The sequence below is a fragment of the Rutidosis leptorrhynchoides genome, chromosome 5, assembly GCF_046630445.1.
Source record: "Rutidosis leptorrhynchoides isolate AG116_Rl617_1_P2 chromosome 5, CSIRO_AGI_Rlap_v1, whole genome shotgun sequence".
NCBI lineage: Eukaryota > Viridiplantae > Streptophyta > Magnoliopsida > Asterales > Asteraceae > Rutidosis > Rutidosis leptorrhynchoides.
The window spans coordinates 92,333,060-92,349,952 of record NC_092337.1 but is presented as its reverse complement, the minus strand read 5'-3'; the positions used below and the strand labels follow the sequence as shown (position 1 = coordinate 92,349,952).

General features: G+C 33.0%; 1 protein-coding gene across 1 annotated transcript; it reads left to right on the top strand.

The window, feature by feature from the left end:
• Positions 1 to 11,580: 11,580 nt before the first annotated feature.
• Positions 11,581 to 15,994, top strand: LOC139847649 (probable protein phosphatase 2C 22). The gene is made up of 4 exons (XM_071837370.1): positions 11,581 to 12,098; positions 13,665 to 13,871; positions 14,779 to 14,990; positions 15,136 to 15,994. The coding sequence occupies exons 1-4, from the start codon at positions 11,916 to 11,918 to the stop codon at positions 15,701 to 15,703; spliced, it is 1,170 nt and encodes a 389-aa protein (XP_071693471.1). The 5' UTR covers positions 11,581 to 11,915; the 3' UTR covers positions 15,704 to 15,994.
• The last annotated feature ends 899 nt before the right edge of the window (positions 15,995 to 16,893 follow it).

The window sequence follows — 16,893 nt, the reverse complement described above, 5'->3', positions numbered from 1 at the left end:
GTAAAAGTATAATTAAAAAGAATTCCACTTTTTATAATTGAATACATATATTTATTTTGGTCTTAAGCTTTATAAAACTAGTTGTAAAAAGGTCCATTTATTTATAAAATTACTATATACATTCGATGTAGAGTGTACGTACTAGTCTGCTGATCATTTCGTGCCACAATAAATCACAAGATTCATTTAATCGAATGAATTTTAAAATTTTAAAAAGTCGTATTTTTTAAATACTTCAGGGGTATATTATGTAACTTATAATTAATAATTTCTATCATGTCGCTTTCATGTAAATAGTAAATTAATTAATTTCATTTCATTTACTATTCATATGAATAGTAAATGAATTAATATCGATTCAACTATTTAAGTTACATTGTTGTACGTTGTGCTTTACAATTTGTACATCTTTGATTTAACTTCGTGTGTAACACCCTAGGCAAATCCCACATCGCCCACGAACATGAGTGATCATGGGATTATAAGGTAATATTCACGCTTAAATGACACAACGCATTTTGGGATCACAGGCTGAGTAGAAGTGCGAGTACGTTGTGGTTAAGCGTGCTCGGGTGAGAGCACTACCAGGATGGGTGACCTCCTGGGAAAGTGCTTCTCATGTGTGATCGCCAAGAAAAAGCCGTGCGCCTGCGGGCAAAGCGGACAATATTGTGGTCATATTAAGCTGGGGTGTTACAGAATGGTATCAGAGCCACTCATGTGCCGTTGGGGGTGGTGGGGCAAACCTCATCGAGGACGATGAGTCCCTAAGGGGGGGTGAATGTAACACCCTAGGCAAATCCCACATCGCCCACGAACATGAGTGATCATGGGATTATAAGGTAATACTCACGCTTAAATGACACAACGCGTTTTGGGATCACAGGCTGAGTAGAAGTGCGAGTACATTGTGGTTAAGCGTGCTCGGGTGAGAGCACTACCAGGATGGGTGACCTCCTGGAAAAGTGCTTCTCATGTGTGATCGCCAAGAAAAAGCCGTGCGCCTGCGGGCAAAGCGGACAATATTGTGGTCATGTTAAGCTGGGGTGTTACATCGTGTCTTCTTAAAAATTTAAAAAAATACATCATAAAAATAAAACGATTATATACGTAAAATTGTTAATTTGAAATTGTATCATTCACTAGTAAATTTTTATCATTTCGTATATAAATATTATTCGCATATTTCCGTATATATATATATATATATATATACATATACACATATACATATACATACACAATTATATAATTATCACAAGTTATGACGTTCGTGAATCGTCGGACAAACAAAGTGGTCAACCGTTATATAAAACTCATTTACAAAAGTTTTAAAACTTGTCAAAATGCATTGCTTAAATATTAAATCATATATAGAACTGGTTTAAATAAGTCGAAATTTTTCGGGTCATCACACATAACAAGGCCAAGGTCTAATCTTTTTGTTTTTCCAGACAATCTCAGTTTATTGAAAAGATACACTCCCCTGCAGCTTAATAATACTTCATGTCTTGTCCCATCAATTTTAATTGAATATTATTAATTTTATTCTTATTCCTCCGTATAAACTACTTACTCACCTTTTTTTTTATCCTGATATGTCTTTTTTAGGTGTTGGTTCGTTACTTATTGGGGCGGATCTTTAGGGGGCATGAAGAGATGTTGGCCTTCCAAAATTATGAGGAAGCAGTGTAATATGTTTATAAAATTAAACTGAAATTTAATAGGAAAGGGAAAACAATAAAAATGGAGACGTTGTGATGGAGTTAATAGGGAAAAAGAGAGTAATATGGAACAAGATGCCAAAAGTCCACTATTTTTTATTTTTATTTCAACTAACCCCTTAAGGTTCAATTAAAATACACTTTTAGCCTTACAATTTAACGTACTAATAAAATTCATTATAATACACTTTCGAATAAGGAGTAATCTATCGGGTTTGAAAACCCCGCCCAAATATAACCGGGTGCTTATTACTTCATAACAATACACATGGTTGAGTATAAACATTTATAGGGTACGAATTGTATATTTATATATGCATGTGTTAAGCTTCGTAATACGGGTGTTCATGGTACATATAACATTTTTTGGAACTGTTTTACTGAAATAAAATCTTGTGGTCCAACACATATACGTTACGTGAACTTAAACCTGTGAACTCGACAACCTTTGTGTTGACACTTTAGCATGTTTATTCTCGGATTCTTATGCTTTGCTTCCGCATGTGCACTAGAGGTCAACCATGGTTCACACGTTGAGGTTTTATCATGAAACACTTTATTTCGCATTCATTACTACTTATGATACATTACTTTTTGTTCACTTTACACTTTTACGTCTTACTTCACTTAAATTTTGTTTTACATGCATAAAATAAAGTAATGTTCTAAAGTAAATTTAATTCATTACTTACATATAATTATAAATATTAATATTAACAATCAATTTGATAGAACTAAGTTGGAGGGGTGATGGGTCAAATACTAAGCAATTGTGGTGTTAAGAGGTTTTTGTTTCAGGAAGTTCTTGATGGTGGGATACGCATGGTTCAAAGACTATTGCTATTTTATAGAAAGTCTTAATTTTCATGTCTTAAAAAATGGGGGTTTATCTACATGTTCAAATACCACTTTCTTGGAATTTTCTACATATTCAATTTAATGTACGAAGTAGTTTTAATCTGTATTACTCTTAACATGTTAAGTATTTTGGATATTCAAACCTTTTGAAATAAATGCACTTTTGATAAAACGTTCATATAGAGGGCGTTGACCAAGATTTGAACGTCTTGGTAATATGCCATTTCATGGTAGTTTTGATGGGGGCATTATATTTGGTACCAGAGCTCTGGTTATAGGGAACTAGCAGAGGCAGAGCTAGGAATTGGATTGCGGGTGGCTTAATTTATTGGAGAATACAAAAATATAAATACGTAGTATTATACTCAGTATCAAACAAAATAAAAACAGTTCATCAACCTTGAGATTATGAATTTGAGTCTCTTATTGGACTATTTATAATTGGGGTGTTTATTTTTTATTAAAACAAAAATATATGAGTTATTGACAAAATTAAATTCTTAAAATTTTTTCTAATAAATTTAATAGCAACTTATTCAAACATTAAAGAAGAATTAAATTTTTTCTGAATAAAAAGTCATGATGTATAAAATTGTCAGTTACTAAATATTAATTTCAAGTATTAAGTATTGATGCAAGAATACTTGATTATTTGAAAAAATTGTTAAAATTATAGCTTGTCATAAAATAATGTACATAAATGGGGTTTCTTTGTATACGCTTAACCTGAAGGGTTTAAATGATATGTTAGTTCGTATACTTTTAATTTTAGGGGTTATAATAATATATAAATCAATAGTTAAGGGGTCTATACGAAAACATTAACAAAAAAGTCGTCATCTTTACTCTAACTTCCTGCAACTCCTTAAACTCAATATGCAGCAATAGGCTTTGAATCTTGAACTTCACTTTTCATTGTTAAGACTAGCAATAAATATTATATACTCTAGCATTGTTGAGGGTGGCTGGACATCCCCATGCCACCCTACTAGCTCCGCTACTAAGTACTATGGTGTGTTAAAAAACTCAGTATGACTTGCTCCGTATAATAGTTGGGAATAGTTTAGGACTTGAAGTACATGTTGCCATTCATTTATTGACAAGACTGTAACAAGGTTTTCAAGAAGGCTTAATAAACAACGAGTGACACATACCACATAACAAGGCTAAGGTCTAACCTTTTTTCAGACAATCTCAGTTTATTGAAAAGATACACTTCCCTACAGCTTAATATATACTTCATGTCTTGTCTCATCAATTATAATTGAATATTATTTATTTTATTCTTATTCCTCCATATAAACTACTTACTCACTTTTTTTTATCCTGATATGTCTTGTTTTAGGTGTTGGTTTGTTACTTATTGGGACAGATCTTTAGAGGGCATGGAGGGATGTTGACCCTTCCAAAATTATGAGGAAGTAGTGTATAATGTTCATAAAATTAAACTGAAATTTAATAGGAAAGGGAAAACTGTAAAAATGGAGACGGTGTGGTGGAGTTAATAGGGAAAGGAGAGTAATAGGGAACAAGATGTCAGAAGTCCATTATTTTTTATTTTATTTCAACTAATCCATTAAGGTTCAATTAAAATACACTTTCAGCCTTACAATTTAACGTACTAATATAATCCATTATAATACACTTTCATATACGGAGTAACATACTAATATATTCATTTCATTTTATCATTTCATTCTAAAATAAAATAGTAAAACACTAAACATAATAATTTAATTTTATAAAAGTACTGGTTAGCAAAGTAGTTATAAGTAACTTCATATAAACTACTTATTTCGAGAGCACTAAATCAATGAAGTTTAGAAATGTTTATATGTAATCAGAGGTGGAGCTAGGAATTGCAATTGAGGGTGGTTTACTTTATTGGAGAATACAAAAATATAAATACGTAGTATTATATGATTATATCAGTATCAAACAAAATAAAAGAAGCTCATCAACCTTGAGATTATGAATTTGAGTCTCTTAGTTGACTATTTATAATTGAGTGTGTTTATTTTTCTTTCAAACAAAAAATATGAGTTATTGACAAAATTAAATTCTTTAAGTTTTTTCTAATAAATTCAATAGCAACTTACTCAAACATTAAAGAAGAATTATATTTTTTTGAATAAAAAGTCATGATGTATAAAATTGTCAGTTACTATATATTAATTTAAGTGTTAAAAGTGATTTATGTTATGTTTTTGCTTGCTAGTCCACTAAGTGTGGTTCGTTTCTAGGTGACATTAACCGAAACTGAATTACCGGAACGTTAACAAATCCACTAAGTTTAATTTATTAAAACAATTAATAAATTAATTATATTTTTCTAAGTTAATAATTATTAAAATAATTATTAATATTTACTCAGAGTGTTTCGTTAATCCGAAAAACAACTTTTGCGGTGATCAAAATCGTATCGTTTTATTCGTATTTCAATATCTAAAATAAGTTAATCAATTAATATGATATTATATATGTATTTATAAAGTTGAACACATAAAGTTCAAGTAAACACCGTTAAGATTAACTAAGAGAAAGTTAAGTAGAAGTAACGGAAAAAGTAGGGTTGTTACACTTGTGAATTCGGATCGATCTCATCATGTTGTTGATCTTTAGAATGATATTGAGAAGAATCTCATGTCGATTTATCCCCCTCATAACAATAGTTCATTGGTTGACCGAAAGAGTCAAAATTAGAAATGAGACCATTATCACAAGGTTGATCCACGGGAACGAAATCATTCATATAACAAATATCATAACTTCTGTTTAGATAATACCCATCATAAGTATCACAATAACCTCCCGACTCATTATTAGCTTGCCAAAATTCATACACCCGTTATCAGTTAAACCCTTGCAACTTTCATCCATATACCCATAACCATCATTTATACCCATATAATCTTCATTGTTCATGCCCATGTACCCATTATCATCATTCAAACCTCCCGACTCATTATTAGCTTGCCAAAAATTCATACACCCATTATCTGTTAAACCCTTGCAACTTTCATCCATATACACATAACCATCATTTATACCCATATAATCTTCATTGTTCATGCCCATATACCCATTATCATCATTCATGCCCAAATAACCACCATTCATATCCGTGAGACTCGAGTCTTCCATCAATTATTGACCATCATTCATGGTTCTTGACATCAAATAGTCATACAAAGCATTCCGGCGATCTAGCTTAATTACACCGCAAATAAACAAACATTTTTCGAGTACAAGCAAATATAAACAACAAAGTAACTTTTGCAAGAATGAGATTCTTACAAAAGGATCGAACAACTACTAGAAAATTTCAAAATCCAATTAAAGGTCGGTCCCCGGCAACGGCGCCAAAAAGTTTGATTTTGTGATTTATACACTACCTTTCAATTTAAACAAGAAAATAGTTCTAAACAATTATCACACAAATAGGCAACTAGTCCCAATCGTATAGTAAAGTTAATAGCAAGTCCAAGTTCGTTCCACATAGAGCGATGTAATTGAGATTATGAAAACACTAATAATTATCCTAAGTTGATTGGGGGGTTTTAAGAATGTGTTGAATAAACTAATATTAACCTAAGAGAGATTAACAAATAAGAAAAAATATTGCTCACTTGATTTATCCACCTTTTAAAATGAATACCCTTTTACAAATGCAAAAAATTAATTCTTAAAACACAAAGTTTCATTTGAATCTCACAACTTCATAAAACCTTCAATCATTCAAGTTCGTTAACTCACGTAGACTCAATTTGAACAATTGAAACCATGTTTGAGAAAAATCATTGAGACTCAATCTTGAATTAAACTCACGTAAAACTCTTAACCAAAACAATCACTTGAAAAGGCTAACACTTCCATGTTGACAATAAACCCTTTTTAAACCAAACTAAATCGAAGACACAATCACTTGAATTCTCCAATTTAAATGTCTAGATCACCAAATGGTGTTTAAGCATAAATTGCATCACAAATCAAATCACTAAGATAGTTTAATAACTTATGTAATCAAACTAAAGCTTGAAACAATCATGACAATGGTTCTTCAATCAAGCTCAACAATTAATACTCATTCAAACATCAAATTCATTATTTAGGGCAAAAAAAATCATCAAGTTTCATAATCAATTGAACAATAACAAATCTAAGCTAGCATAATTAAAGAAACAAGAACTAAATCAAAGAAATCAAAAGTATTCATCATTACAACTAGATCAAGTAAGAACAAGACAAAAATGGAAAGGAAATTACAAAGTAGAGAAAGGATGATAGAATCTAGCAACTATCTTCATAGATCTACAACTTGGATCTTCAATTAGGCTTTGATCTTGATGGAATCATGAAATGGACCCTTTTAGGGTTCCATTTTGGACCCGAATCGCAGCTCTCTTGGGTCATCTTATCTCCTTCCTTCTATAGCGGGTCAAAACAAAAAATTGATGAATCAACGTAAGTGAGCCGCATTTAAAAATGAGGAGCCGCATTTTTCTCAAAATGGAAAAGTGAGCCGCATTTTTTTCTTACTGACTTTGAGAGGGTCAAATTTGTTCTTGAGGTGAGCCACATTTCCTCTTTTGGTGAGCCGCATTTTTTTTTCTCAAAATGGAAAAGTGAGGTGCATTTATAATGTGGTGAGCCGTATTTCATCAGCATCCAACATTTTCTTCAATTTTTACTTGGTTCAATCTTGTGGCTCAAGTCTTGATTCTTTTGCACCATTCTGGACTTTTAGACTATTATTGCCTTGAACCATCTTCTTATCAACAAACCATCATTTTTAATCACTAAACTCTTATGTAAGTAACTAGAGGGTGGGGTGAATAATTACTTAATACGATAAACTTTTTCGATGATAAATAAGATTTGAACAATACTTGATCACCTTAATCAACTCAAACCAATGTGTGATGTGTTTATGTTTGTAATAATGCGGAAAGTAAAGTAAAGAACATAAACACAAGGATTTATAGTGGTTCGGGTGGATGTTAACTAATCCACCTTAATCCACTCCCCAATTCACTAATCTGGATTTTTGCTTCACTAAGCAACTTTTTCAAATCCGGTGGAGATCCGATTTACAAGCCTTGTACTTCTCCTTAGACAACAAACCTATCCTTCTATCCCTTTGAAGGATTACCTCCAACTTAGATCAACTTGTCTTCACCTTGGACAAGTATTAATGCCCAATGAGATTTATCAACTCACTAGTTCCTTTTAAGGAAGATGATAGCTAAGCTAGCATATGCTTCTAATTACAAATTACAAAGACTATCCCCTTTTCAGTGATGACAATCCTAAGACAATTTTAAGGATTAATACAACACTATGTAAACTCATAAAGATAAGAATTTGAAAGTAAGTTTACAAAGACCTCTTCTATAACCTATGAGATTATAGAACTTCTTTTGCTAATCACAAACATATGTATGAGTGTTATGTTTTTGTGATTCTCTGATGATTTTGAGCTGTAGCATGCAAGAGGTCCAAGTCTTCAAAGTTCTCCAAGCCCTGCTATTTATATGGAGAGATAAAAAAAAAGTCAGCCACTTCTGCGGCTTGGACCACGGTCGACCGCACGCGGTCCAGTCCAAAAAACCTATCCGTTGTATAGCTGTTTGAATCAGTTTTGGACATCACTCTTTGGACACTTTACTTCATTTAACACCTGCAAAAGATAACCAACATCCTATACAAGTATTATATGCATTAAATGTCCATTTACCTTGGATGTGTTGCCTTGATAGTGACTTATCGTGCTCAAAGTGGAAAGCCTAACATTCTTGGATACAAGTCATGATAATCATTTGAGGCAATCTCAGTTTTGTCATAATTCTTTATTTGTAATTAACACATTTGCTAAATCTCAATTGGTTGGTCAACATGTCATTGATGACACAAACTCACTTTAATCACAAAGCATGCTAGTATTCAAATTTAAACTTGTTTGTAATTAATTAAGTGTGTTAATGATGTCTTGACAAATTAAGCAAGTAATAACAACTAAGCATATTGCAAGACCTCAAGTTTATCAAGTTTAAACTTATTCATAAACTTAATTTTAGACTTAAGCAAACCTATGTGTGTTAATGTTTCATTGCCTTTTAAGTTTACTAGACTATGACATTTTAAGTATTATCCAAGTAACACAAGCATATATTGAAGTAGTCCAAATACTAGTTCCAACTTGTAACAAATAGCAAGACAATGTTGATACATATACATATTAACTAACTACTTAACATTTAGTACTTAAACACATAGTCAAGTAAATACACATGTACTAATAGCAAGTAGTCAAGTAATATTCATGTAATAACTAGCAAGAGATCACTAAGTAATCTTAGAATTAAGCATATAGTAATAACATAGCATTAAACTAAGGCTATGTAAGTTTTACTTGCAAAGTGGCATTTTGCAAGATTAATGTATAAGTATGCATTAATGTCCAACACGTGTACAAGGAAGGAGCAACTCTTGGTTGGGACTTGGTGACCATCCTAAGTATGTTTATATACATTTTAGATGTACATATTTTCCTATAACACTTATGTGTTATCTTTAATCAAGGCTTAATCGTCATTAAGATGTCAATTAGGTGTGATTAACCAAGATTAGTGTTTTAGTGACCAAAGCTCCTTTGGGAATGAAGGAGGCAACTATCCTAAGCATGTTTGAACATGTTATATAAATTATAGATGCCCGGAAGTGGTCAAACATTTTTCGATCAATATCCGGACAGTAGGATTATGCGGTCGATCCACGGTCAGCCGTGGAGTCGATCGTGTAACCCCGATTTCATAATTCTGGGTGCAAGTCTCCACGGTTTGACCTGCAGTCAACCGTGGGTCTAGCTGTGTACCTCATTTTTCATTTTAAGCTTTCTTTGATTTTGGTCTTTTGCTAGAGTAAGTGTGGATTAGTGAACTTGTTTATTTATGTCAAGATGTTTACCATCACCTTTAGCTATGTGCATATGTCATCATCAAAACACTTATTGTTATGGGTTAAGATTAGTATAGTCATTAAGCATAATCCCATATTAACCCACATCTTCAAAACTAAACGAATGGAAACGGATATTGCGAGGATAATATGTGTAATTCGAGCTATATCACTTACATTTCATTTTAACAAAGCAAAGTCATATTAAAAGAATATATTTTTAGAGAAAAGCTTTTAAGATTATAAATAATTTTTTTGTTATATTATAATATTAAAGTAGTTTTTGCTCTAACAAACATTAAGAAATACATATAGTATATATTATTCGTGTTTTAACATCAAATTTATAATATTATTTTTATTATCCTTCCCATCTCAATTACACTGCCATTAAAATATCATCAGTCATTTTCAATATAAAATAGAATAAGTAAATATCACGTTTATTGACGGTCTGACTTCCAAAGTCTCTATGTACCACCGTTCTCGTATGGTTTTGGTGAAGGTCGTCTGAATCTCAATTATCCGTTAGGTCTAGTAATGGCAATGGATGTTTTATCCATTGATATTCATATGATATGATCCATTTATAATGAATATGGATGCTTCAACTGGACGAATAATGGATATTGACACAGATTTGGATGATCCAAATATCTGGTGGATTGGATATGGATGATAATTTATCATTCATGGATATATACATTATCACTCGAAATACATCTATACATACATTTTTAGTACTAAAATATATGCATATACATTCACATATCGATATACATATCCATATACATATAACCTATAAATTTTGAAGTTGTTAACAATAATAATGGTTATAAACGATGCAATTGGTAAATTGTTACTAATAATATTAAATGTTACTCTTTTTAATTGGTTTAAACATATATTTACTTATATTATAACGTATTTTCCTCAATTAAAGTCACATTATGCGACATATTACAATCAAAACATGTGTGATAAACCAAAACATAAATATTATACATTTATATTTGTTATATTCTATATTCAATTTCCATAATCGTCATTAGATTAATACTTTTTGAATATCTAATTGATATCGATTAACATGCTTAATCCATTAAATATGAATATGAATGGATGAAATAAAACAAAACGGATATGGATGAACAAAAATTAAATCATGAATATCAAAGTAGATATGACATCATCCGATCTATATTCGATCCATTGTCATCCTTAGTTAGGTATGAGCTTGCCTGCTTATTACCCGGTGGTTTTTCGTGTTCCTTGGTTTTGGCCGGATTTGTTTATGGTTGTCGTTTTCTAGTCAACGTTCTATCGGCCGCTCGTGCTCTTTAGATGGTTTTCTTTGTCATATAGGGTTTTGCCGTTGATATGCGTTGTTTTTTTCTCATTGCTTGAATTTGCTTTTGGTTGCTGGAATTATCTTCTCCGGTTCCGTTCTGCTCCGGAACCAGGCAACGAGTACCTTTCTTGGTACTTCGGTTCTTGGTAGCAATCGGTTGTGGAGTTTTTTTTTTGTGGGTTTATTGTTTTTTGTTGGCGGTTTTGGTAAGGTGGTGATCGAAATTTTCTGGCTAACTTCTATTTTGCCGGGGTGGTGTCGATTGTTTTTTGGTTCGCCTCACATGCTTTGCTTCCTCCGTAACGTTCTCTTGCTTTGTGGTCATGGCCTAGATGTGTTCCCTGAAGGTGGCCGAATATTTTTCCGACAACTAGCCGATGAGTTGCTGGCGGTTTGTTGTGCTGGCGGTTAGTGTTAGCCCGACTGTCTTCCATGTCTATCTAATTCCCGCAAGCTTGGGTCTTGGGTTTGTGGTGTTCTTTCCTGTGGTATTATGCTCGTATGATTTCGTGGTCGTGTAAATGGTTTAGTGTAGCTGATATTTTATATTCTATAATAAAATGATTTAAAAGATTTAATTAATTCTCAATTAATCATTGTGAAGGAACATGGTAAATATCAATTCCAATCTGTTTGTTATTAAAATCTATCCGTAATCTCATTTCGTATCGCAGCCGGTTCCAATTTACAAGAAAGTGACACGTGTAAAGAGAGGAACAAAACACGTGGGATGAAAGCGATACGACGTCGTTATCGGACTTCGCTTCCAAATAATTTCGTAACGTAGTCGGAGTCTCAACCACAGAAGACATCTTCGGTGTTCGTTGAAATCTAATCAATCCCACCGCTTAAACCCTAATAATATATATCTTTATATACACAAATTTCACATCCTAAAAGCTAATTACATTACTGCATCCAATTTCTGCCGCATAATAAACATCAATTTTCAAGGATCTTAGAGCTAGCTAGCTAGGGTTTCAGTTTTTGAAGGAAAAAAGAAGAAGTAATGATTGAAATTGAGAATGACAATGGAAGGAGTTAAAAAAGTTGTGATTTTAGAAAATGGAACCTCGTCTTCTTCTTCTTCACCAGCTGATGGTAAACCTCCGAATCCACTCGCCGGAGGATATCGTCGTTGCTTCGCTGACGTCATCGATCCTTCTTCTTCCTCGGTTAAGAAGTCTTTAGTTCGTCATCCATCTCTCGTAAGATTTTTATGTTTTTTTCTTAATTGAATATGTGATATAGATATACAAATCTTATTTACTCATAAAGTTTACAACTTTACTGAATTCATATTCATGTATCTTAATTATGAGTAGGTTGTACATACACATAAGCTTAGGTAATTATGATAAAATGGGAGATGTACAATTATGAACAACATCCCTAGCATAAATGCACATACTTTAAAATTTATGAGATATATATGATGGTGAAGTTACAGAATTTGTCGACTTTATATATGTATATGATGTGCTCTTAATTTTTGCATTTTATGCGTCTTATCTTGATCCTTTCACTATGTATGCTGTTATGATTTGGTAAGTATACAAGATTTGATGATAGTACAGTTGCACTGAAGTTTTACCTTGTAGGAATAACTTGATGGTTGCATTATAATCCAGGGCAACTTTGTAAGAATTGATAAAAATTTTGTTACCTTGGATGAGTTTTGTAGTTTGATGACATCAATAACGTGTTTGGAAGTTGGATATATAGCGATACTGATAGACTACTAAATCTAGTGACCAAATTAGGAGCAAAATTAAGTTGCTTTTCTATTAAGTTGTTTGGTGTTGAATTTGGAAAAGTGATGATTTGATCTGTTTAAGGTGAGATGTTGCTATATTAATTGAACACCGTTTAACATTTTATTGTATGCTATGCTATGCTGTGCTGGAAGCTGTTGAACATCTTAAAGCAATTATAATATTGACTTTAATGGTTTATCAATAGCGTAACCAGGAAAGACATCTAATTTATTGAACCCTTTCGACTAAACTAGTTTACCTTTTTAGTTTGAAGCATTTATATTTAAAACGAAATACAACTCTATGATTTCAGGAACGCTATTGACTATTAATGTTTTATATATAATTATCATGTGTACTTGTGCTTATAGCCATGGACCGAAATTTTGGTAAAACGAGATCCAGATCGGCCCGCGCGTTGCGGCGGGGCCTTCCCAATTGCATATTCAAAGTTAACGTAATGTTATGTATATATAGAAGCGAAAACGCCCCATGTGTTGAGCTCTGTTTTAGATGTCGGTGTGTTTAACGTGTTTTAAAAAGGTGTCCGTTTCGCGTATAGTTAGTTGCGTTGCGTTCATAAAATTATTCCGAGTTGAACAGTGGTTCCGGAAAAATTTAACGATCAGCGAGCTAGAAGATACGGCCTGCTAAAAATTGTGGTGAAGTTTGTTTAAGATATTTTAATAGAATAATGAGTTAACAGTTTCTACCCCTGAAAAATTGTAAGTTGAACGATACTTGAAGGGACATGTTCTAATAGATCATATTCATGTGCCAAATTTATGTGTTTGCGCTGATTAAACTGATATAGGTGAGTCAGTTTGAACTAATTACATAGGTGTTTATCTATAAGTATACCTGTGTGTTACTTCTTCTACGTGTCTTGTGTGTCTGAGGTTCACAGTGTGTTGTGTCCTGTACTTTATGATCATGAGTTAATTATAAATTACAATCTGTGTTGTTGAAGTCTATATATGTAATTTTGTGTATGGATAGTAACCAGAACTTATATAGGTGAGGACAAGGATTTCAGAAGCATCTGTTGAACCAATTGTGAATCGAGAAGATTGTAAACCTGAGTTTATACCGTTACTCCGGTCAGGAGCATGGTCGGACATAGGAATACGTGGGACCATGGAAGATGTGTATATCTGTGCTGACAGTTATGTGCATGACTATGGTGGGAAGAATCCAGTTGAAGGACCAGCTGCATTTTATGCGGTATGTTATCTGTCATGGCTCACAACTTCTATTTCTTTACTTTTTAGTTTCTTACATGAGTATCGGTTATACATGAGAAAGTGATACTTAAGCTAGAAACACTCATAATTACATATTGAATTAAGTGGATCAACCTTGTGGTTGTGTTTGTTAGTTTTATTCTTGTAAACTGATAATACACTTGAGCTAAAATCAAAACCTAATGCCACATGATTGAGCACTAAAAGTGATTACACTACTTGGTGTGATGCTTAATGGCACACTAAATTTGCATATTTGTTTTGAAAAGGATTGTACTACACCAAGTGATTACACCATTTTTCTGTCACCACATTTTACATTATTGTAGGGTGCTGGTGCACACATCGGAGGTGGTCTTATTGAAGTTTTAGAATGTTGGTAGTGTTATAGTGAACAACGTGACTTGGTTCCTCTAAATTACTAAGTTCACGTGTCAAATTACTCATTCTAGTTTACGGTTTATTCTTTATGGGTAAGGGTTGGATATGGAATACTAGATCTTCTTCTTAGCTTAGTTGAATAGGTGTTATGCTGTGGAATCTGGATGCCATTGATCGTAATCCAGTTATGGTTGTAGTAGATGTGTTTACTTATGAATGGGTTGATTTGGGTTATGTCAAATAGCTTAAAGATCAACATAAGGTAACAAGTTTAATGGGTCAAATATCGCTCAAAATCTGTTCTGAATATACAAAAGTTCTAAACATCTCATTCTAGAAAATTGGGAGATTGTTGAAGCGATATAAGTTTGCAAGTATATACTTGACTCCTGGATTTACTTGAAAACTTTGGACGTACTGGATCAGAATGTTTTGGGTCATTCAAATTGACCCATTTCACCCCTACAAGCTTCTAGATTTTGTTATGATATTGTATGGTTTTACAGGTTTTTGATGGACACGGAGGAAAACATGCTGCTCACTTTGCATGCGACCGTTTGCCAAGATTTATATTCGAGGATGACGACTTCCCAATGGATATTGAAGGCGTGATTACTTCAGCCTTTGCACAGACCGACACCGCTTTTGCCGAAGCTTGCACTTTGGATGCTGATCTTGCTTCTGGCACAACTGCATTGGCTGCTCTTGTTATTGGAAGGTAACAGTTTTTTACTTCTTCATACATGTCCAAATGGGTAAACGGGTCAAAATTAAATTCATAGCTACAATGACATGTATCAGATGGGTCAGAGAATGGTCCAAGAATTCTTAAATACTTGATACATATTATTATTCGACTGCAGGTCATTGGTGGTGGCAAATGCTGGAGACTGTCGGGCAGTTTTATGCCGTCGTGGTAAAGCAATTGAAATGTCTAGGGACCACAAACCAATCTGCATTAGAGAAAAGAAGCGTATAGAAGCGTCCGGAGGATATGTTTATGATGGTTATCTCAATGGACAAATAAACGTTGCTCGTGCTATTGGAGATTGGCACATGGATGGACTCAAGAATCAAGACGGTGGGCCCCTCAGTTCTGAACCCGAGTTCATGACCACAAAACTGACCGAAGAGGATGAGTTCCTCATCATTGGATGTGATGGAATATGGGATGTTTTCATGAGTCAAAATGCAGTTGACTTTGCAAGAAGGAAACTGCAAGAACATAATGATCCAGTTTTATGTAGTCAAGATTTGGTCAATGAGGCACTCAAGAGAAAAAGTGGAGATAATTTATCTGCTGTTGTGGTTTGTTTTCAATCTCAACCACCCCCGAATTTAGTGGTCCCGCGGGGGAGGAGAGTACAGAGGAGTGTTTCTGCTGAGGGGTTAAAGGAGTTGCAGGGCTTTTTGGATGGTTTAGAAACTTGAAATGGTATTTTTCTATATTTCTCTCTTTTGTTTCTCCAGGATTTTTGTTCAGTTTTTTTTTTTTTTTTTTTTAAATTATATACTTGTTTATTTGTTGTTAGATGTTGAGAGAGAAATTAATTATGGAACTGTAACATAGGCGGCCAATGTAGTTTTCACCTGGAATTTTGATATGTTATTCTTGGTCTCAACTTGGGTTTAAAGACTGTTGTCTGCTATCTTAGTTTGTTTGACTCTGTTACTGACTATTAGGCTGTGAAGTTTTAATCTTTAAATAATAGAAAGGATAATTCGTTACTTGATAAATCTTCTCAGACTTGTCCCTTTGGCGTTTTCCCTTTAGCCATGATGATGGTGCTATAGTCACGCAGTTAGGCATATGGCCTCTTAGCCTGGCATATGGCTGCCGATATAAAGGTAAGTGGGTCCCGCGAGGTTTTGATTTGTTTATACATTATGCTTAGTGATATTGTAAATGTAAATTATTTGTTAAGATTTGGGCATGACAGATAGTCTTTAGTTATATGTTAGTTATGGTGTTTTGGTGTTGGTGTAGCAGTTATGTGAATTGCTTTTTAACCATGATAGAAACCGGCGTTAACTTGCACCTACACCTAACTGTATGGACTGTTTCTATAATATAAAATACTGTCTTATAATAGTGTCATAATAAGTGTCATGTTTTGATTTTCAAAGTTTTTTCCCTCAATTTTGATTTTATATATATTTGGTTGTGTTATATAATATTTGATAAAAAGTATGAGTGAATTGAGTTTTAAATTTAATTTTTATTTGTATTCGTTCATCAACTATTATATAACACAAATAAAAATATACGAGGTCAAAATTGAAAATGATAGACTTTACACTTATTATGGGACGGAGAAAGTAATAATTATTTAATATTTAAAATTAATATAATAATATAAATTAAATTGTTTGATATGATAATTTCCCAGGTTAATAGTCCTTTCTCTAGTAAACAAATAATGCTTTTACAAGTGCTCAAGTGAGTAATCAAGAACGCCATGTTGAATGCAAAAGTGTCTTATCTTTTCAACAATAAAATCCATTATTTATTGATGATTATAATATTGATCAATCAGTTACACAATTTTCTAGCTACTTTAGTTAATAACAAATACTCGACCATTGCCAGGTAGCAATGGTGGAAATATTGTACCAATGAC

Excerpts from the sequence above, each read along its gene's own strand:
- LOC139847649 (XM_071837370.1), top strand. The coding sequence starts at position 11,916 with ATGACAATGGAAGGAGTTAAAAAAGTTGTGATTTTAGAAAATGGAACC. Across the intron at positions 12,099-13,664 it reads TAGTTCGTCATCCATCTCTC|GTGAGGACAAGGATTTCAGA; the intron begins GTAAGATTTTTA and ends GAACTTATATAG. Across the intron at positions 14,991-15,135 it reads GCTGCTCTTGTTATTGGAAG|GTCATTGGTGGTGGCAAATG; the intron begins GTAACAGTTTTT and ends ATTCGACTGCAG.